This window comes from Mirounga angustirostris, unplaced genomic scaffold, assembly GCF_029215605.1.
Source record: "Mirounga angustirostris isolate CCGP_5_RB_7025 unplaced genomic scaffold, mMirAng1.0.hap1 SCAF_13, whole genome shotgun sequence".
Classification (NCBI taxonomy): Eukaryota; Metazoa; Chordata; class Mammalia; order Carnivora; family Phocidae; genus Mirounga; species Mirounga angustirostris.
The window spans coordinates 11,139,454-11,162,536 of NW_026991721.1; the positions used below are offsets into that span (position 1 = coordinate 11,139,454).

General features: G+C 41.5%; 1 protein-coding gene across 1 annotated transcript; it reads left to right on the plus strand.

The window, feature by feature from the left end:
• Positions 1-10,226: 10,226 nt before the first annotated feature.
• On the plus strand, positions 10,227-22,624 carry LOC123857958 (transcobalamin-1-like). The gene is made up of 9 exons (XM_045895245.1): positions 10,227-10,304; positions 12,898-13,078; positions 14,349-14,489; positions 15,581-15,736; positions 16,997-17,184; positions 19,337-19,526; positions 20,663-20,849; positions 21,847-21,965; positions 22,563-22,624. Exons 1-9 carry the CDS (start codon positions 10,227-10,229, stop codon positions 22,622-22,624), a joined length of 1,302 nt encoding a protein of 433 aa, XP_045751201.1.
• The last annotated feature ends 459 nt before the right edge of the window (positions 22,625-23,083 follow it).

The window sequence follows — 23,083 nt, forward strand, 5'->3', positions numbered from 1 at the left end:
AGGAATGACCTATAGGAAAACACAGAGTCCAGTCCAACTACCATAAGCACTGGGCCTGGTTCCAGAATCAGCAGTCTGAACAAAGCCTTTCCAAAAGAGGGGGGAGAAAACCTTCACCCAATGTAGCATTTCACACTTCCTTTTCAGCTTTAGCTCCCTCTAGACATCACGTTATAACGGGAGAAAAGAGATCAGATAAATTCATTGCTACCATGGCATTTTCGTCACCCTAGTTCTGCCAAGAGGGACTTCTGCTCACAGAAGAAACTCACTCTAGGCTTCCCCACTGTGCCTCTCACTTGGGGAAAAAGATGTGTTGTACCAAGGGACAAGCCCCCAAGAACCCAAGCCCCCAGAATTACCTGCCCAAATGGTCCTGAGCTCACATCCAAGGCCTGCATGAGCCCATTCCTGAGTCTACCCTCCCAGGTGTACATACTGCTGGGCCCAGTGGGTGGCCAAAGGGTAGTTGTGTACTGGGAATATGGATAGAGCTTGGACATGTCATCTGTAGTATCCACACACATGTCGTCCATCAGAGTGGGGCTAAAAAGAGGAGAAACCAGACCATAGGCCACAGGAAGGGGAGTGGAATAGTGATGGAGAGTGGCTTGAACCACACTGCAGTGCTCCAGCATGGAACTCTGAGGCTGAGGATGCTAAGTTCAATCTGTCTGTCTCATTATGCAAGCTGATTTGTCAAAACAGGAGGGCAGAACCTATCTTGATTAAGCTTCCTCAACTGATTTATAACCTTTATAGATATGGCAGATATCTACATCTGTACCCCTGCTCCAGTCCCCAGACATGCTAGGGAGAAACAGACCTGCAGCCCTTGGCACTCAGCTCAGAGTAGCTTGTGCTGGGTATCTTCTGATCTCCCTGGGAGCTCTTAGGACCTTGTCTATTCTGCCAATTAGCTTTGAACCACTAGACATCGTGGTTCTTGGCTCACTCCCCAGTGTTCACCTTCAGTCAGTCAAGCAAATAACCAGTATTACAGAACTCTTGCTTGTCAGCTCAGAGAGAGGTGAAACAAAAGAAGTAGAGATTATCTCAAAGTGGTTCTGCTTGGTTGGATAAAGAAACGCTAAACAGACAACTCTAGCATAGGTAATAGTTGGGTGACCATGACTACAAAGCCAGATGCTTAAACCCCAAATTCACTCTCAATCCTGACAGAAGCCACACCAATCATTTACTTTTATTTTCTGGCTTTCTCCTGTATAAATGTCTAATATTTATTCTGAGATTATCTACCAACACATGTTACTAATTAATCTTTTGCCTTAAGGATCTTAGGTGGTTCCTTTCAGCAAATATTTGATGACCTCAGGATAGAGCAGGAAATACAACAGTGAACAAGAAAGACTTATCTTTACCTTTGAGGAACTCACAAGCTGGCAAGGACAAACACATTAAACAAACACAGCTAAGAAATAATTCCGCAAGTAACTGATTGGAACTTTCACAAGTGTTACAAGGGAAAGTATGGAGTGCCACGAGAGTAGATAACAGGGGAACACAACCTGGTCTGGGGGTGCAGATAGAGCATCCCTGAGGAAGTAGTTCTTAAGCTGAAGGACATGAAGTGGCACCACCCAAAAGCAAGACTTCAAGAGGAAAACTATAACGGTCAATGAGACTTGAGGAGGGAAGGAACTTGCCATCGTGGAAGAACAAGAATGAGTGAGGCTAAAGTATAACGTACGTGATAATGAGGTAATGCTGGACACACAGGCAAGGGTCTGAAGGTACAGGTCTGAGAGATTCACATTTAAAATACGGAGTCTCCTTCAAAGTGCAATGGAAGTATTCAAGGTTTTTAACCAGGAAGCAAATAATCAGAAGCATGTTTTTGAAGATCACTGTAGGAGTGAAACTGAATACTCAGAGCCCAAACAGTCACAGACATCTCTTCAATTCTATGATGATGAAATCATCATAGAATTGAACTTTTTGGGCCGCCTGGGTGGCTCAGTTGGTTAAGCGACTGCCTTCGGCTCAGGTCATGATCCTGGAGTCCCGGGATCGAGTCCCGCATCGGGCTTCCTGCTCAGCGGGGAGTCTGCTTCTCCCTCTGACCCTCCTCCCTCTCATGCTCTCTTTCATTCTCTCTCTCTCAAATGAATAAATAAAATCTTTAAAAAAAAAAAAAGAATTGAACTTTTTACAAACATTACCAGCATAACAGTAAAATACCTCTTCTGCAAGGAAAATGCAAACTGACATTTTCATAGATTAAAAGTCTTAGGGTAGTCTTAGGTAGTCAAACTCTGTTGCTTGAGAATTCCTTTTCTTTAAATAGGGATTATGTATTAATCAAGATTGAGAAATGCTGCTCTAGGAGTTGCATGGAGAATGGCTTGGAGGAAGTACAAGCAGCTAAGACAAAAATCTGGAAGTTATGGTGGGGGTGCAGGACCCCTGGTAATCTAGACCAGAGTAGGAGCAGTAGAGGCAGAAACAAAGCAGACTGGTTCCAGAAGGGAGAATGTTTGACCCTGGTGATTGATTAGATCATTTTGTGGGGAGACAGAGGTATCATGCTTGACCACCAGACTTCAGGTGGATACAACTGAATTGATGGTTATTAGTGAGATAATAAGAGTTAACAATTATGTGCTGCCTATTATGGACGAAGTACTATTCTCAGCAATCGTGTGGTAACTCATCAAACTCTCACGAAACTTAGGGGTAAGAATTATTAGCATTTACATTTTACTGATAAATTGAGATTCAGAGAGGTTAACTGACTTACCTAAGGTCACACAGCTCTTAAATAGCAAAGAATTACCAATGAAGAAGCAGGTTAGCAATAGAAGAAAAAGTTTTGAATTGGGGATATGCTAGCTTTGAGATTCCTATGAGACATCCAAGTAGAAATGTAGAGAAAGTTTTTGGCTATAATTTGGGACTCAGAAGGGAATCTAAGATAGAATTTAAAATGTGGGAAATGTTAGTATATTTGTAGCCTTCAAATTAGATGTGCGAGCACCGAGAGTGTGTAGCAGGAGAAACAACAACAGTTTAATACAAAGTCCCAAAGACATACAACATTCAAAGTTCAAAAAAATATATTGGTAGTGAGTACAAAGGAGCAGTCAAAAAAGCTGGGAAGACAATCGGGGGTGGAGTTTGATGCCACCGTCACAGAAGGGAAAAATGTATCTCAAATTAAAGACTCTATTACACTCAGTGCTCTTAAGATTTCAGGTAGAAAAGACAACCCACAGAATGGAGAAGATATTTGCAAATCACGTATCTAATAAGGGACTTGTCTCCAGATTATAAAAAGAACTCTTACAACTCAATAATAAAAGAGAAATCACCCAGTTTAAAAACAGGCAAAAGAACTTTCTGGAGTGATGAAAATGTGCCATAACTGACTGTGGTGATGGTTGCACATATCTGTGAATGCTCTTATCTGTGAACACACAAAAGTCCATTGGAACAAAAACCACTGAAACCACTTTATATGGCTGAATTGTATATGCTATGAATTATTTCTCACAAAAGCTGTTTCTTCAAAAGTGAAGGTGAAAACAAGAAGCTGCCATGGGAACATCTGGGACATTGGGGAACAGCTTGTTGGCAGTATGAGCTGAGGAGTTCGATACAATGGTGGAGACAGAAGACAACTGGAGAACTTTAAAAGTCTCTGCCAGCCCTTTGACTGTTCCCTGGCCTTCATCTGCTCAGCTCTGAATCAGAGGACTGATCCGTGCAAACTTCTTCCCCAGACCCCTCTACTAACTGGCTCCTTTTTAGGAGCAATCGAAGGGAGGCTGGATGGTAGGGATTTACAGCTGGTTCCATGGCCTGTGATCTACCTTCCAGGGATGCCTTGGGGATTTGACCCTTGGTTAACTCTCCTAACATTAACTCAGGGAACTGTTATGAATTTACCTACAGCGAATGCAAAAGAAATGACAATCTAGAAGATGACTATTTACTGTTTCATCACTGATGTCCCAGAGAATGGGAGCTAGTCACATATACCTGAGGGGCTGTGTAACTAACTAGGTAGGTAAAAAAGGTGAAGAGACCCCAGCACTGACGGTTCCTTAGGGTAAGGTTGTCCACATACGCTCAAGCCTCATCTCTTGTGGCCATGCCCATCTCAAGTGCAGAATGACTGGAACATCAGAGCTATGCCTGGAAGTCCTAACATCTCCTCCTTGTTGATACTGTGCACTCTGAGTAGTTTCATGTCCTGAAGCCTTCCTTATGGCTAAGTAAACTTGATCCTGGGTGAAGCTCATTGTGCCTCATGAGTTGGATTATCAATTTGCATCCACCTCATTGCTGCTGGAAGAGCAAAGGAGACACCGCAAGGCACTGCCAGGAGACTGAGGGTGGGAGAAGAGGAGGGTCTAGGGTGTTTCTCCCCTGAGTCTCTTCTCCTGAGACATCTCCAGTGGGTCTACATCCTGCCAGGCAGCCCTACTTTCCATGGTTCCATCACCTCCGTCAGCCCCTCGAGGGCTGGCTGGGATGGTGCCTCTCTGCAGTTGCTAACTAAACTGAGTTGTCCCATCTTCTCCTATTTCTTCTTTCAGCTCCCACAAACCTCAGAAACTAAACCCCCATATTAAGTCACTCTATTGAACTACCTGGTGTGTTTTCTGCTTTCCTAACTGGACCCTGACCAACACAGTTCAAAGCAGGAGCTGTCTTACAAAGTAGACACTTAAGTTAGAATTTAGGAATTGAATGCTTATTTATTTTGGTAGGAATGCAGTATCACCTCATTGTTAATAGAAAATGACACATTAATAACCCGTGGCAAGGTTGCATAGGTGGCTCAGTGAGTTAAGCGTCTGCCTTCTGCTCAGGTCATGACCCCAGGGTCCTGGGATCGAGCCTCTGCTCAGTGGGAAGTCTGCTTCTTACTCTCCCTCTGCCCAACTCATGCTCTCTCAATTAAATAAATAAAATCTTAAAAAAATTAATCTGTGGCACATGGTGGCACATCACACTGGTTTATCTGTCACCTAGTGTTTCTTGGGTGATAGGCCCATTGAAGGCAAGATTTTTGGAGATCAGTTAGCTTCTGCAGTTGGCTGTGATTTCAATAATCATGATTAAGGGGACTATGGGGTAAGATGCTTGCTTCTGACATCATGGGTCAGCTTACAGGAATAAAATTACAAATTCAAGATCTTAACCTCTCTGTTCAACTTATAGTCAGGAAACAAGACAACTTCCATAGGAGCCTGACAAGATGCAGTTATTTCTTATACCCACAGGCCAGGGGACTTGGAGAATTAAAGCCACAGTCTAATTGTACAGCTTGCAGAATGAAAGTTTAGCATATAGCCCACCAAAGTCTCCGTATTAAAGATTTTGTCATTGACTAGGAAGGAATGGGACTCTGAGACTCAAGGTGAGTTTTTTTAATATATTTCAAAGAATCTGAGAATCTTCAATCACCCAATCACTTTGAAACTTCCTTTTCACAGAATTAGCTTTTCCTATCCCGACTGAAAAGAATAGCATTCCTTTGCTTGGAGGCCCTGTAATAATCTCATTTGATGTAGTTTTCTCACAAGGACATGCCTGTTCTCCTTAAAGCCTGTGCCTGTGATCACTCATTGCCTGGAGAACCATCACTATTGTCAGATCCCAGTGTGACCCAAGAAGACAGGAGCAAAGTTAGACCCAAGAAAAGATAGTTTAAACACAAAACTAATCACAAGATCTTCCTAATTAACATCTGCAGAAACCTAAAAAAACTGTGGAATTGGATTCTTGGTGTGTTAGACCAGAGAAAACAGAGTATAATGTTGGATGATGCCAAATTATCAATATATGCAGTTACCAGAGACCATCAAGTATGAGAACTTGAGCAACAGCAAGTGGCTCCACCATTTTTTTCTGGTTGATAGTATGGAAGCTGGACTCAGTAGTGACCTACATGAGTAAGAATGTGATGCCCAAAATGCACCATCAAAGACTCACAGAGATGGCAATATTGAAGAGGATTTTTTGATGGACAACCCATTCACCTCGACTCTTTCCTCAGGGGAGAATCCAGAGAATACTCTCTTCATGATGACATTAGGAAACGAATTAGCAAAAGGAAATGTTGGGAATAATAGTGAGAGATTTGGCCAGTCCAATGATCTCAGCTGGTATAATGTCATCCTAAATTAGCCAAATTAGATGACAGTACATAATCATCCAAGACAAGGTTGGAACAATTACTGTAATTGGCAACAGAACCAGAATAACAATAAGAATATTTTAACCCACAGAGATCTATGACATCAGCGAATGAGTCAGGAGGTACCTAGGAATGAAACAGGTGATCAGTTTACTAAAGTATTGCTTATAACACCCAGTGCTCATCACCTCACATATTGGGTATTATACACAACTAATGAATCATTGAACATTGTATCAAAAACTTACTATATACTATATGTTGGCTAATTGAATTTAAATTTTAAAAAATAAAAATAAAGTATAGCTTAAACTATATAACTGGAAAAAATTCTAAATATCGCATATAGTTATCTACTGCTACAAAACACACCACTCTGAAACCTAGTGGCTTAACACAATCATTTTCTCACAAATCTATGGGTCAGCAATTTGCGGTAGGTTTAGCTCGATATTCTATTAATCTTGACCAGGGTTATTCATGTTATTTTATTCATCTGTTTGTTCAACCAATGCTAAAAGATCTAAAATCTCCTCACACAACATCAGGCAGTTGGCAGGCTGACAATGGAATGCTTGGGTTCTCCTCTGTGGCATTTCCAGCTGACTAGCTCTTCATACATATGGTAGGTCTCAGGATTCAAACCACAGAATTCAATGCAAAAGCAATTTTCAAACTTCCTCTTTCATCATATTTGCTAACTTCCTATTGACCTAAGTAAATCACATGACCAAGGCCAAATTCAAGTCTAAAATTAAAGCTATGTCCTGTATGGAGATATCAAAGCCTTGAGATTTAATGAGATTACTAAAGGAGAAAGAAGAGTTTTAGAAATTGAACCTTAGAATTTACAACTTTTAGAAAATTTAGGTGTATTAGGAGGAACTAACAAGAGAATACCAAAAAGGATCAGTCAGGACAGTAGAAAGAAAGAGAAAAAACTCCACAGAAGGATGAACTTTTAGCCCAGTAGAGTAAGGAGGAAAGAGTAATCAACGTCAGGTGAGATAAATGAGAATTTTAAGTCAACATTGAAAACACTGGTGTGGAAGTGACTTGTGATCCTGATTAAAATCAGTTTTAATGGAGGGGTCCAATTTCAGGCTTACAACTTCTACTTCCATTTTTACATATTTTAAGCCTTTGCCCCATCAAATCTAATCTCTAAATAAAACATAACTATGATGCTATACATTAGATCCCCAGAATTTGTTCACCCTATACTTAACAGTTTGTACCCTTTGACCAACATTTCCCTGATTCCCTGGCAACCACCATTCTACCATATGCTTCTATGACTTTGACTTTTTTAAGATGCCATGTATAAGTGATATCATATGGTATTTGTCTTTCTTTGTCTTTATTTCATTTAGCATAATATCCTCGAGGTCCAACCATGTTGTTGTAAATGACAGGATTTCCTTCTTTCTCATGGCTGAATAACGTTACACTGTATATACATACCACATTTCCTTATCCATTCATCAGCTGACAAACACTTGGGTTGATTCCATATCTTGGCTATTGTGAATAATGCTGCAAAGAACATGAGAAGGCAGCTATCTCTTTGGATAATATCAGGATTAATGGATCATATGGTAGTTCCATTTTTAATTTTTGAGGAAGCTTCATACTGTTTTCCATAATGACTATATCAGTTTACATCCCCACAACATTGCACAAGGGTTCCCTTTTCGCCACACCCATGCCAACACGTGTTATCACTTTAATATCAGTCATTCCAACAGGTGGGAAGGGATATCTCATTGTGGTTTTGATATGCATTTGCCTGATGATTCGTGTTGTTGAACACATTTCAGGTACCTGTTGGCCACTGGTGTGTCTTCTATGGAAAAATGTCTATTCAGGTCCTTTGCCCATTTTCCAATGGGATTATCTGGAAGTTTTTTGTTGTTGTTGTTTTGGGGGGAAGTGGGGTTTTTTTTTGCTTTTGAGTTCCAGGGGTTCCTTATATATATTCAATATATAACCTTATTAAAAATATGATATACAGTTATATAGATATATTAGGTATATGGTATCTGATAAATACTTCCTCTTCAATTATATAGGTTGTCTCTTCATTCTGTTTATTGTTTCTTTGCTATGCTTGTTAATTTTTGCTTTTGTTGTTTGTGCTTTTCGTGTCAGATCCAAAACACTCATTGCCAAGACCAATGTCAAGGAGCTTCTTTGCTTTGTTTTTTTCTGTATGTCTGTAGGTCTATTTATTAGTTCTCTCTTGTGGTGTCATATTTGCCTGCTTTGTGATCCATCTGGCCTTATGTTTGTGTCTGTGTGTTTGAAGGAGCAAACACATCTCCATCTTTACAGCCTGTTTTTGACATGCAAAAGACAGTCTCCTGTCAGGCCCCTGGACTGATAGGATTGCCTCTGGGATCACAGTCATGCAAGGCTGGAACTGGGCCACCTGGCTGCTGCTGGGTCTCAGTTGGGTCTGCAAACCACAAGTCTATTATCAGGTGCACGATGGTCCTGGCTCCTGCTGGGTCACTGGACAGGTCCCTGCATGGGCAGGACTGTCCCTGAACCACAGCTAAGAGGGGATGGGGCCAGGTCACGGAGTCATTTCAGGATCCACAGTTGGACCACAATCAGCCAGCCTGCCTCCTAGGCACTGATGGGTGTGTCTCCTGCTAGGTCCCTGGGTGGGCAAGCCTTCTCCCAGACCACGGCTATGTTGGAGCTAAGTCACAATGCTTCAGGCTCCACAGCCCTAAAGAAGGTCAGTATCACCCAAGGCTCAGGTGGGCATGATACCTTCCAGGTCCCAGGACCAATGCCAAAACAGGGCTATAGCCAAGCCCACAAGGGGATGAGGATGTTTTCTGGTCTGTCTCCAGAACCATGGTCAGTGAGCCTGGCTCTTCAGGGAGCAAAAAGGAAAAAGGCCAGGAAGAACAATCAGAATTGGCAAATTCTAATTCTGTGCTTTAACTTTTGTGAATTCAAGTCTTTCTTCTTTGATGTGCCTTTTCAATACAGCTGTCCTTGGTGGCTCCACTGAGGTTTCTCACCTCCTACTTGGAACCCAAAGCTCCCACAAAGAAACTTGGGTCCATGGATGGCTGCTAAAATGATTGTTGCTGTAGGGGCATATGAGCAGGGGACCTTCTATTCTGCCATCTTGCTGACCAGAGCAAACACTTTAAGGCCAAAATGATAGTATTCTCTAATAGTTCTTGAAAGACCTATGATAGACAACAATTCTCACATGGAGCTTGTAGCATCTTTCCTAGCACAACAAAAATCCACATTTGATATATTATCTCTGTGGGGTTCCTCCTGGGCTATGAAACCCTAAGGGCACCTATCACAGAAGAAAATCAAACATCAAAACCACTATGCCAAAGATCCTCAGGTACCAGGCTCCCCCACCTTGCCTGGTTCAATTGCAGTCTTACAAATTCTACTTCCATTTTTATATGTTTTAAGCCCTTGCCCCATCAAATGTTTCTTTTTTTATAGAGCAATTATTATTATTATTATTAAGATTGTATTTATGTATTTGACAGAGAGAGACACAATGAGAGAGGGAACACAAGCAGGGGGAGTGGGAGAGGGAGAAGCAGGCCTCCCGCTGAGCAGGGAGTCTGATGTGGGGCTCGATCCCAGGACCCTGGGATCATGACCTGAGCTGAAGGCAGACACTTAATGCCTGAGCCACCCAGGCACCCCAAATCTAATGTTTCAAGAGACATAAATAAAACACAACCAAAGTGGAATGGGAAACAGGGAAATTTAATTTATTCTCATTGGGCTGAAGGCAAGTAAGGAATGTGAATCCTAAAGTTTGGGATAGGAAACAAAAAATATTATTTCCTCTTCCTCCTTGACCAAACCTTTCAAGTCTTCTTCCTGGTTTATCACAATTCTTGGACAAATAAACTTAACCACACCACACCCCCGACATTGTGCAATATTTGCTTGCGTGAAAGAGGCTGAGGCAAGCTAAAGGAGGAACTCTCATTACCCTCTGCCATCACCCAATAAATAGCCAGACAAGCTCTTACCATTACAGAACACTGTTGGAGAGATGGGACAATCCCACCAGCTGCCCCTAGTGGGGCTCCTCTTGTTTTCTCTTATTCCAAGGCAACAATGTGAGATCTGCAATGAGTATGCATTGGGCTAAAATTACTCTTGGTGTGATAGTTTTCTAAAGTCTACTGGCAGAGGACTTGTGTGGAGTTACCTGAGAAAAGATCCTATTCCAGTTCTATATGTGGTTGAGCTCTATGAATAATGTAAATTGTGATAGGACATGGTGAGGAAAGTTCCATAATGTATGTTGTTTTAAGAGCAGTCATAGATTCAACTCATAGATTCAAACTCTTCTTCCATATTCAGATTTTCTCCACCATAACAACCCTACCAAGCAACTGTCTATTATTCCTCATTTTCAATGATAGAATATTCAGGATCCCAGAAATTTTTCAAGATCATAGAAAGTTTTCTTTTGAATTTGAGAGGCAATCTATTTTTTTGAAGTTCAACCCATGGGTTTTGGGTTAACCCCTTATAACTATACAGAAAAAAAAATAATGTTAATAATCCCTTTCAAATAACAAAGACTTCTCTCTTTTCATTATTGAGTTTACATGTTGCAAGCTACACATCTCCCTCCCTCCAACTCATCCCCATAGGACATGGGTACAAGCCCATCATCTCTCCTCTGGGTATAGGATCCCAAGATTGTGTGAGTCTTTCAAAAAATACTAAGCAGGAGAAAGAAAAACTGGTTCAGGTGTAGTCTGACCCTGTAGTAGCTGAATGATCCAAAGTTTCTGAATTTTTTTTAGCTTCATCCATAAATTGAGGTTAATTGGGGAAGTGATGTTATGAAGCCTGGTATAGCTCTCAGGTGCATGGTTTCTCTTTTTTATGTCTTTAACCTGGAATTGAGTTTAAACACAGTCCAAAGATGACTATGGGGTGCATCGGTGGCTACATGCTCCTGATATTATGTAGCCTACAAGAAGAGGTCAACACCACAGCAGAAAGTCTGTGTTCACACAAGTTAAAGCACAAACTCTGCCAACTCTAATTTTTCTTCCTGGCCTGTCATTTCTTTTGTTGTATCCTAAGAATACAGGGTCTCTGTGGAGGTTTTGAAGTTTAATTCATTGTATAAAATAATTAGCTTTGTCTTTAATGGTCAAGGAAACTAATGAGTGGTTGACCAGGAACCGAAAAGTCTGTTTCTACTGAACTGGATGCTTCCACAAAATCTCAGCCATGACTCAACAATTGTCCAATTGTTCTTGTAATAAACCAGGACTTTTCTACAACCACTGGTTCAGATCTCCCTGACCTTCTTTTAAAGAGAAGAAAGACGGAGAGAACCTGACTGGCTCAGTCAGTAGAGCATGTGACTCTTGATATTGGGGTGGTGATTCTGAGCCCCACACTGGGGGTAGAGAACTCACATTGCCTCAGTTCTCTAAATACAGTGATAGAAACTCCAGTTGAGCTAAAAGAGATAATATGTGTGGTATTTACAGTTTTTTAAGTGATTTTTTGTCCAATATCTATGAAATAGGTAATATCCACAATTTTAAAATGAGGAAATTGAAGGTCAGGAAAGTTACATAAGTCACCCATAGTCATAAGTTAAGGACCAGAGAATCCAGCCAAGATCTGGTTGAACAAAGAGCTCATGCTCTTTTCAATATCTCACTAACCCAAGAGATAATCTGGAGATGGGTAGGATTTTTGGGGGGAGTGTCAACAAAGTACATTTTTAAAAAATTTTATTTATGTATTTTAGAAAGGGACAGAGAGAGAGAGAATGACCACAAGTTGAGGGAGGGGCAGAAGGAGAGGGAGAGAGAGAATCTCAAGCAGACTCTGAGCTGAGCAAGGAGCCCAATGCGGGGCTTGATCCCACAACCCTGAGATCATGATCTGAGCTAAAATCAAGAATTGGCCGCTTAACCGACTGAGCCATTCAGGCACCCCTGAACAAAGTTCATTTAAAAATGTTTTAAGTGGTACCTAACTCTTCTAATTTTCCTCCAGTTCTTGAGGTCTCTAGACTCTCTTTTTACGTACACAGTAGAATGTGACTCCACCATCCTTTCCCTTGAGATTTGGGCATGTTGTAGGCTAAGACTAGAGGGTCTTCTGAAAGGTGCATGCTGCTGAATAATGATCTTGATACCAGGTCGGTTGGGCAACCAGACAATTCAGCTTTGGGGTCAATCACCACCATAACATAGAACTGTTGCCTTCCTTCCCTCAATATTAACCTGATTGAGTTAGAAAAAGATGGAGGAGGGAAAGAACTCAATCCAGCAAGTAGAAAGGACTGGGATTCAGAAGACGTATATTCTAGTCTCCATTAAGCCTTCAGTTATAGATGTTTCTTTAAGGACATCCTGGTCAGGCCTCATCCTCAAAATTAGTGAATGATACTAGATCTCCCAGGCAAGACTGATGTTCTGTCAATACACATTAGTACACCTGAAACAGCTGTTAAAACATGGAAACACTTCCTTGTTGGTTGGTAAAGGAGTAATACCTGATGTAACAGAGACTCCAGACCCACCTTTGTACTGCTCCAGCAACATAACCAGTGACCACTGGATTGCTCTGTCTGTGTCATATCTGTTACTAAACATTTTAATACCAACCCTGTTCCTAGGGTTCCTGTTCCTTAATATTTTCTTAGTGTGTAATTCTTATTTCTTCCCTCCCCTGCCACAGAGGTAAGCAAAGAGAACAAAACTGCTCTAAAACCTCTGATACATACAATGATCAATTCAAATTATACCAAAGGAATCCAAGCTGCCAAAGTCCTGCTGTCCCTCCGACTTGGTGGGTTCCTGAACCAAAACCAAGATCAACATCTGATGGAACAATTCATTCTCACTGTGAGAAGTACAGGTGAGTACCTTCATTCCCTGGAAGATTTAGAAGATTTATCTATCCATAAAGATTATCTTCAGAAAGAGATCTTTGGACAAAATTGTGTGTCCAAAGTCTCCCTGCTACATCTATCCTAGCTGTATAAAACATGAGAGGACAGAAAGATACCTCAAAACATCACATCTGTGCCATTTACTCTACAGCGAGACCTTACTTCTTTGGTCCTGGAAAACATTTTTCTTCAAAAGGTCACAAGGAAAAGCAAAAGAAATTATAGACTCTTACCCACTAATACTGTTCTATAAGCTAGCTGAGTTCACAACCAGACAGTGATATGGCCCATAAGTAAGAAAGCTGACAATAGCAAGGGAATCACAAGTTAATAGAGGTGAGTACTGGGTTTCTGGGTTTTGTTTTTGTTTTGTTGTTTTAGAGAGGAGGGGGAGGGACAGAAGGAGAGGGAGAGAATCTTAAGGAGGCTCCACGCTCAGCACTCAGAGCCCAATGCAGGGCTCATTCCCACAACCCTGAGACAATGACCTGAGCTGAAATCAAGAGTCAGATACTTAACCAACTAAGCCAACGCAAGTGCCCCTGATGAGGACTGGGGTTGAGTGCAGGCTCCCCCCTGAGTCCTTCATGTCAATACTGAGCCTTAGCTTTCTAACTGAAATAAGGGGAAAATTAAGGGAACACAAGCAGAGGGAGTGGGAGAGGGAGAAGCAGGCTTCCCGCGGAGCAGGGAGCCTGATGCGGGGCTCGATCCCAGGACCCTGGGATCATGACCTGAGCCGAAGGCAGACGCTTAACGACTGAGCCACCCAGGCGCCCCTCTGAGCCTTAGCTTTCTAACTGAAATAAGGGGAAAATTAAGCCACCACTACCTACCTCACAATATTATTTTAAGAATTAAGAGAAGCCTGAGAACTTTGATATTCTATAAGGCAGAACATCTAAGTCAATTATTACTATCTTGGCAAGATGGCACCCACAGAGAATAAATCCCCAGGTTTTATTATCCATTTTTTTTCTTTTAAAATTTTTATAAGGATTGTGTGATTCCAAAAACATCTCATGATTGCATGGGGAAGACTCAGATCTAGTTTGCATTTATACAGCACTGCTAGAAAAGTCTCTGCTTTGGGAATAAATAAGAGAACAGTAAAATACTGGCATAGAGTGGAAAAAAAGAGAGAATTGACAGGCAATGTAAGTCACAAGAAATACAGGAGGCCAAAGAAAAATCACAAGCATGTACCTCGTTAAACTTGAATACTTTTCTTTTCAGAGCCATCTTTAACCTCAGGACAGCTTGCGTTGGCTATACTGGCTTTGGGAGCATGTAAAGGGCCTGATGGAATTTCTATAAATTATTCTGAACTCGTCGGAGACCTAGAAAATAAATTCCAAGCAGAAATTAAAAATATGGGTGAGAATCAAATGTTCAGATACCCTGGACAACCTTATCTTCTCCTCCACTGGTTCAGAACTGAACAGTTTCCCTTTGGTCTTTCCTTCTCCTCTTCATTCTATTCATCCCACATATCTTTGCAGATCACTTTCCCATCTTCCCTCTTTCAACATGCATCTTGAATTTTCTTTTCAAATAGGTGCAAATAAGCATCGACTCTACACCAATATGATGATGAACACACACACACACACACACACACAAACTTACAGAACACAGTTCTCTTGTTCTCCAGAAGCTTGGCTGTTAGACAAATAATGAAATACACCAGAAATAGCTGAGCAACACAAGACACTATGTCAGAAGTACCAAAGCATGTGATACAAGTAGAAGAGCTAAAGATGGCCAAAAGTACTTTATCACTGGGAAAAATAGGCTGATCATGACCGCTGCTAGTGAGGTGCATTGTTTTTATTTATCCTATTATTCATTAGGCCGCTCTGATCCCATCTTCTTTTGAAATGGCCTCTACTTCTTCTACTTCTACTTATAGTTTAAACACATTTCCATTGAAAGTGCAAGAGGCTTAGTGGTGGGAAATCTGTGTTCTAGGCCTAGTTCTGTAACCACCTAAGTATGAAGATGGCATTTTAATCTCTTTAGTGCTGAGTCTCCTCAGTTAAAAATGAAAGGAGTTGTGGGCGCCTGGGTGGCTCAGTTGGTTAAGCGACTGCCTTCGGCTCAGGTCATGATCCTGGAGTCCCAGGATCGAGTCCCGCGTCGGGCTCCCTGCTCGGCGGGGAGTCTGCTTCTCCCTCTGACCCTCCTTCCTCTCATGCTCTCTGTCTCTCATTGTCTCTCTCTCAAATAAATAAATAAAATCTTTAAAAAAAAAAAAAAATGAAAGGAGTTGAGTTGAATTTGGTGGTCCCTAACAGCCTTTACATTTCTCAGGTTTGTTGATTCTATGAGTGATCTCCCTCCCCTCTATTACTCCCCTCTCCTTAAATATAAACAAATTCTAATTAAGCAAGTAGGAATAGATTGAAAATTTATTACTCCAGTATTATTTCCATGAGTAAGGTATTTCTTACTTACCTCTCTGACAGAAGACCATGATGGTAATCCACTGACTAGCTACTACCAGCTCAGCCTGGATGTTTTGGCCTTGTGTCTGTTCAGTGGGAATTACTCAATTCCTAAAGTTGCTGAAATCTTCAAACCTGGAAATAAAAATTACTATTTCCATGAACAGTTCTCAGTAGGTGAGTCACGACATCCAATTCCCTCGGCATAGAGGACACAATCACTGGTAAGTCTTTTCCTCTGAGTTTTTCTACCAGTAAGTACTTGGACTTTTTTTATCCTCTTTACCCTAGCAATCAGGGAAGAGAATTTTCTTTTTGAGAAGAATGGATATTGGGGGGCATTTAAGCATCTTTCTAGATGTGTACTATAGTAGAAAGATCCAGTTCCTACCCTACCTCTTCTTTGAATTACATAAACAATGGGTGTTAACACTGACCTTAATTTTCCCATCTGTAAAATAAGGATAGATTGTGAGAATCTTAATATAAGACATTTTAGGAAATACAAGTATTAGCGGCAGGAAAACAGTGGAATTCATTTATCTTAACTTTGCCTCTTTCTCTAATTTATTGGGACCAATTGGATGTGTGGGCTTACTTGGACAATACAAGCTCTCCATGGACAAGGTCCAATATTTTGACAATAAAGTCTATATCTCCAATAGAGAAGGACTAGAAATTTTCTCCTGGGTCAGCTTACACATCCAAAAAGAAGCCCCTTCTAGGCAGCTAGTATTGTTGCTCAGCCCTATGGCTCCAGATGCACAAGCTCATCTTTCTCCAAGAAGCCCAAAGAAAATCACCACTCAGTATCTCTGGATAGTAAGGAGAATATGAGATTTCTTTCTATGGGAGAGGGAAGGTACCACACCTAAAGAATCCAGGGAGGACCAAGTAACAAGCCAGAAAAAAAGATCTTATCCTCCCTTCTTCCAAACTTTTGCCTCATCCTCCCCCTTAAGAAGCTTTATTGGAAAACAATTCTCTTAAGTGCTATTTTCTAATTAGTCTAAGGGAAACATTGGAACATTGCAAAAACATATTTTCTTTGGGGTATCATCTTGAATTCTCTCAATATGGCTGAGAGATGAAAAAATGAGAACAACCAAGATGTAGAAGTGGAAAACTGTTCATGTGCATGCGCCTGCAAATCCATATGTGTTTCTATGACCAACAGGTGAGTTATTGTGTACAAGGTACAGGGTTACTCAACATAAGGAAGGGATCTTGAAGTATTTGAGAGGTTAGTGCTGGAAGGATGATTGCTATATCTTCAAATCCTTCTCTCTCATCATCAATTAGCATGACCAATCTTCCCAGTTTGTCCAGATCTGTCCCTCTTTTAGCAGTGAAAATCCTACATACCAGGAGACCCCTCAGTCCAAGGCAAACTGGAATGGTTGGTCACTCTAACACCAATGTTTTGTTTCCTGGCAGATACCAGCGCAATGGCTGTCCTGGCTCTGATCTGTGTGAGGAGCAAAACAAGAGAGCAGAACCAAATAGATACAAAGGATTTAAACAATATTGATAACCATATAAAGTTACTGATAAGGAAGATTCTGTCTCAGAAAACAAAAAATGGTCTCCTTGGAAACATAGATAGTACAGGAGAAGCTATGCAGGTAAGTCAGAGGGTAAAACAGGAGACAGAGAAGGAAGTCAGGAAGGAAAGAAATATCTGTATCCTTTCTTTTTGGCCCCTAAGATATTACCCATTCTCTTTCCTATACTAACTGATTTTATGTAATTCCTCTCCTCTGATGGAAATATATTTCCTCACCTTAGATCCTTACCTTTCCATGTCTAATGCTTCCATGAAGCTTTTCCTGACTACAACTTTTTTGAGAAATTCTAGAGTCCATTACAAGCTACTGTGTTGTTCTATCAAATGCAATCTCACACTTCACCATATACCAGCATTTGGTGCTTTCCTCTTACTTCCCAAATTAGATTATTGTTGTCCAAGTACTAAGAGGCAGCACCAGTAATACTAGCTAATATTTATTGCCATGCTCATTAATGCACACAACAATTCAATGAGGAAAATATTACCTCCATTTCCCTGAATAAGAGCATGAGTCATGGAGCATCAGTAACTTGCCTAATATTACAAAGCCAAAAAGTAATTCAGACACGGATAGAACCTAAACAGTTGGTTTCAAAACTCACCCTCAGCACCTACTCTGTCCTGTATATGTTCCTTGAAGTTTGGGACTTTATTCCTGCATTCACTCGCTGATTTACTCAAATCTAAGGAGTAGACACAAGAAGAAATGAAGGAAGATTTACAGGAAAAAATTTCACTGAGTCTTTAGAATGAGTAGGGGTCTGCCAGGCCAACCCAGGATGAGAGGGCTTTCCAAGGGAGAGAGGACAGCAAGGACAAAGGTAAAGGCACGAAAGAACATAATGTATTTTAGGAAGATCAAGGTGTTCAACGTGGCCAGTGCAGGGTCCTTGGGAAAAACTACAAGAAGAAGCTGGGGGTGTAACAGGGGTCCAATCACACAGGTGGCTTTTACTGTTGGTGCTGTTGATGCTGCTGTCTGCCTTGATGATTTTGGACTTCATAAAACAGTGGTTCCCCATTCTGGCTGCACATTTGAATCACCTGGAGGAGCTTTTGGGAAACACTAGGTTTAGGCTCTACACCAGCCAGTTGATATAGAAACTTAGAGGTGGAGCATGGCCCTTGGTTTGGTTTCAAAACCCTATGGGTGAAGTTAATTCACAGAAGGCTTGAGAGCTGCTTGCCTACAAGACAGTTTTTAAGAGGAAATGAAATATGATCCTTTTTTTAAATATCCCACAAATGCTTGTTGACTTCTTGGTTAACTTAAAGGGTCTTCCAGAGAAAATGAAAAGAGAAACTGTCCTTCCCCCGAGAAACTACAGAGCGATGTCTGCAGGACCAAACCATTTTAGTCCTCATCTTACTCACTCTGATACCTTACTAACTTTTCCTACCCCATAATGCTGTCCCCTCCAGTTTACATCTGCTGCTTGGATAGTTTCTATTCAAGAAGCTGTTTGACTCCCCATTGGTTAAGCAAATAATGTCAGACACCCCGCCCTGAAGCTCAGGGGTCCACCAATGTGGCCCCAACCTCATTCTCCAACCTGTTCTTCCACAATCACCCTGAGTCTCCACTGAACATCAGTTCTCCCAGGCCAGGAGGAATCCCTTGGGAACTTTGCTATGATGCAGAGAGTATCATCACAGACAGGCCATGCCCTGGCCATACCTACTCTAACATCCTTGATCATGCTATTCCCTCTGGGTATAGTGCTCCTCTCCTGTCTCCTACTGAAATGCTGTCATACTGTCAAGCCCTACCTCAAGTACTGCCTTCTCCACCAAGACTTTCTTCAGGGTCACTAAATGTTTATGTGCTCTTCCTCTTCTGAAACACCATGGCACTAGATGCTTCTCTTAAGGCATTCACCTTAGGGGCTTCTTTATGATTGTTAACAGCAATTATCAAGTGTCTCCTATGGGACAGGTATTGTTCCAGTGTTAAGGCTACAAGAATGAATAGGTAGAGAAAGTCTGTTCTCATTGATGCCATTATCGGTTGTGTTCTTAAGCAATTCCCCATCTCCCCCCAAACTAGTTTATAAATTTCTTGGTGGCAGGAAAGGTATCCTAGTTGTCCAAGGTACTTTCCCTGTGGTCAATGTCCAGTAAATATTTACTGAATTCATTAGATGTAGGCTTTCCCCTTATTTGATGTTTCTGTAGTTCATTCTCATTCCCTCTCTCTCACACATTAGGCTCTCTTTGTCTCATCAAACTATTACAACAAAAATCAATGGGTTTGCCAAAAAACACGGGATACAGTGCTCACAGATATTTCTCAAGGAGCATTTCATATGCCAACTGCTGCAGCTCAGATCTTACCAGCCCTGATGGGAAAGACCTACTTGGATGTTAATAAAGACTCTTCTTGTGTCTATGGCTCAGGTAGAGTACTAAAGAGCATATTACCCAAAGCATGCGAGACCAAGGTGTTCTTAGGTACCAAAAGTGACCAGATAAACACTAAAGCATAACAGTTCCCAGATAGAACTCGGTCCTCCATGTGTCACCAGTGATTATAACCACCTGAGGATTTGTTCTTAACAGGGTAGTAGTAGATGTTGTTCTTGGTTCAAACATGGATACACAAGGTAGACTTGATTCAATGATGTCTATCTCCAAAGGCATGTTTTCTCATGGCCAGCTAGACAGATGTTCTGAGCATCATTCTCATTCTAAGCAAAGTATGGTGTCTCTGACTCTCACTCACAATGAGTGAGCCCTCGGGGAGCTCAGAGGAATATGGGAGGATTATGGCAGTATTATAAGAAAATCAGATCATGAATCATTTATTCAAACAACTGATTTTTCAACAAGGGATGAAAAAATACTTGACTTTTATCTCTGCTCATTCCTGGTTCAGCCACTTACAGATTTAGAGACCTTAGACAAAATGTTTAATCTCTAAATTAGAGGAATCAGTTTACTAATATAAAAAATGCAAATGATAAATGTATCTAACATGGATTTTTGTAAGGACTGAATAAGATAAGCCATGTAAAATGATTAGTATAGTGCCTGACACTTAATAAGTCTTCAATAAATGTTAAGAAATAAAAAGGCATCCGAAAAAAGGGAAGCATTATTGTATGCTCTACCAAAGCAAAAAAAGAAAGAAAGAAAAGGAAAGAAAAAAGAAAAGGAGAGGGGAGGGGAGGGGAGGAGAGGAGAGGAGAGGAGAGGAGAGGAGAGGAGAGGAGAGGAGAGGAGAGGAGAGGAGAGGAGAGGAGAGGAGAGGAGAGAGGAAAAAAACTCAGGAGGGTCGGTGAGAAACAGGAGACAGGGCAACTGAATTGCTTAAATAGCTGGAAGTGGAGCCGAACCACGTAATTACAAGCTGGTGCATATCTGGTTTAGTCACACAAGAAATCTGCCCCTTGGTTGATGATTTTGCTCCTTGTAGTAAATCCTCTTCTGCATAAAGGAAAGGAGGCCTGAGGGAGGGGTTGGATGGGTATGTAAACTCTAACATCATTTTTATTATTCTGTATAGTAATTCTCTGCTTTTCTGTCTCTGCCAGGTAACTTCAACATCTCCACTCAGGATCCTATATCAGTGACACCTGCTGTTTCAGCCTCACAAATCAAAGTAAATTACTCTGTGGTAATCAATAATGCAAAAGATCGCATTGTGGTCTCTGTGGCAGATGGTTCTGTTTTCCTAAATGTGATGGAACAAGCCCAGAAAGAAAATGCAACTCTATTTAGGTATGTCTGTACATAACCTAAGGTGAAGGTATTTGGTGATTTTGAAAGACTCAGTAAGAATACATAAGCACCTGAATACAAAGTACATTCAAAACACTTCTTTATTGGTACTTTGCTGTCCATCTACATCTCATGGCAGGGGTTAAGAAAAGGTGAGACTTTTCATCTTCTAGCACATAGTAGGTACTATAATGTTCACTTAATGGGTAAATAAGGCCCAGGGATCTCTCTTCTGTCAGTAAATGCCTTCAACAAAGAGAACCTCTTAGGTCAGTCATTGTGTGTTCAGGACACTGGGTCATTATTTTTTAATCATTGACCCCTTTGAAAATCAGACGAGTTACTGTGGATGCTGATCCCAGACAGGTGAACATACACACAAAACTTGTCCTTTAAATCAGAGGTTTCACAAATGCCCTTAAGTCTCTCCATACTCCTCCTTTTGAGATTCATGGACCCCTAGATTAAGGTTAGCTGGCCTAAAGAGGCCAAATATTAAAATTAAGATACTGACTTTGCCTCTGAAAGGTATGGATCATTTGACTCCCTAAATCTAATCGGCATTTACTTTGTCTAGTAACATGATGTAAGATGCTATAGAGAAAGTTTATTTATACACACACACACACACACACACACATACACACACACACCCCTTTAACAGTTACTATCTTCGGGTAGAATATTAGCAGTTGTTGACTACAGAGTGTCTACCATGAAGGGAGGCAGGGGCAGAAATAGGCACCATTCCTCTAATTTAGCATAGATTGTGGAGTGCCTGCATCTGAATCACCTGGAGTGTTTATGACACATGCAGATTCCTCCTAGTCCCCGCCCAGACCTACAGAATCAAAGTATCTGAGGATAGGGCCAGGAAATTTGCTTTTCTTGATAACGGCTTCAAATGATTCTTAGGTACATTGAAGTTTGAGAAATGCCCATGGAAGGTTGCCTTTGAAAATTCTAAGTTCCTGTAACCCATTTATTGTCCCCACAGTTTCACAGCAGAGGAGACCTCATGGGGCCCCTACATCACCACTGTTCGGGGCATAAAGGCCAACACTAATGATAGGACCTACTGGGAGCTCCTGAGCAATGGCGAACACCTGAGCAAAGGTAAGGGAGAGAGTGCCAAAAAGCCCCACAGAGTGACAATGCCCCCCAAACATCCAGATGTGAGTGTGTGAGCTTTGATGAGAAATGTACCAAGGCATTGGGAAAGTTAGATCCATTATTTGGTGATTTGGTGATTAAATCATTTGACCCACTGGATGCCTGTGTGGCTCTGTTGGTTAAGCATCCAGCTCTTGGTTTCAGCTCAGGCCATGCTCTCAGGGTTGTGAGATCAAGCCCCATGTAGCGCTCCACCCTCAGCGGAGAGTCTGCTTAAGAATCTCTCCCTCTGGGTGCCTGGGTGGCTCAGTTGGTTAAGCGACTGCCTTCGGCTCAGGTCATGATCCTGGAGTCCCGGGATCGAGTCCCGCATCGGGCTCCCTGCTCAGCGGGGAGTCTGCTTCTCCCTCTGACCCTCCCCCCTCTCATGCTCTCTGTCTCTCATTCTCTCTCAAATAAATAAATAAAATCTTTAAAAAAAAAAAAAAAGAATCTCTCCCTCTTCCTCTGTCCCTCCCCCTGCTCAGGCTCTCCTTCTCTCTAAAACAAATAATCTTCAAAAAATAATCATTTGATCCACTTCTCGTTCTTCCTTTTCAGGAGCTGGTAGTTATGTCGTCCGTGCTGGAGATGATCTGGAGGTTCGTTGGAGCACATACTAACAAATTCAAACCTCCCTCAGCTGGATCAAATCATTTGCAGTGGACTTGCAGGCAGACATTGGCCTCATGCCATCCTTTTCACTCATCTCAGTTTCAACAGAGGGTCAATAACCTCCCTTCTCTCTTTGTGTGTTCAATAAAAGATCAACAGCAATACAAAAAGAGCATGTTCTATTCAGTTCATTTTAAAGGGGGATTATTGATAGAGGGAAGAGGGAAGGGAAAAGAGATCAGACCACGTGTCTAATCGGAGTTCTACTCAAAGTTCCACTGCTAACTGTGTGTGACCTCAGGCAGCAGGTGGGAATAGAGATAAGGTTCTAGATCTAATGCTGAAGCAGCAGCCAATGAGATCATGTAGAAAATCTGTAGGGGGACAGCTCTCTGAGGCCCAGATGTAAGGGACAAACTGAGTGGACATACTGACCTCAGAAAAGCAGTGGGTAGAGAGAAAAATAG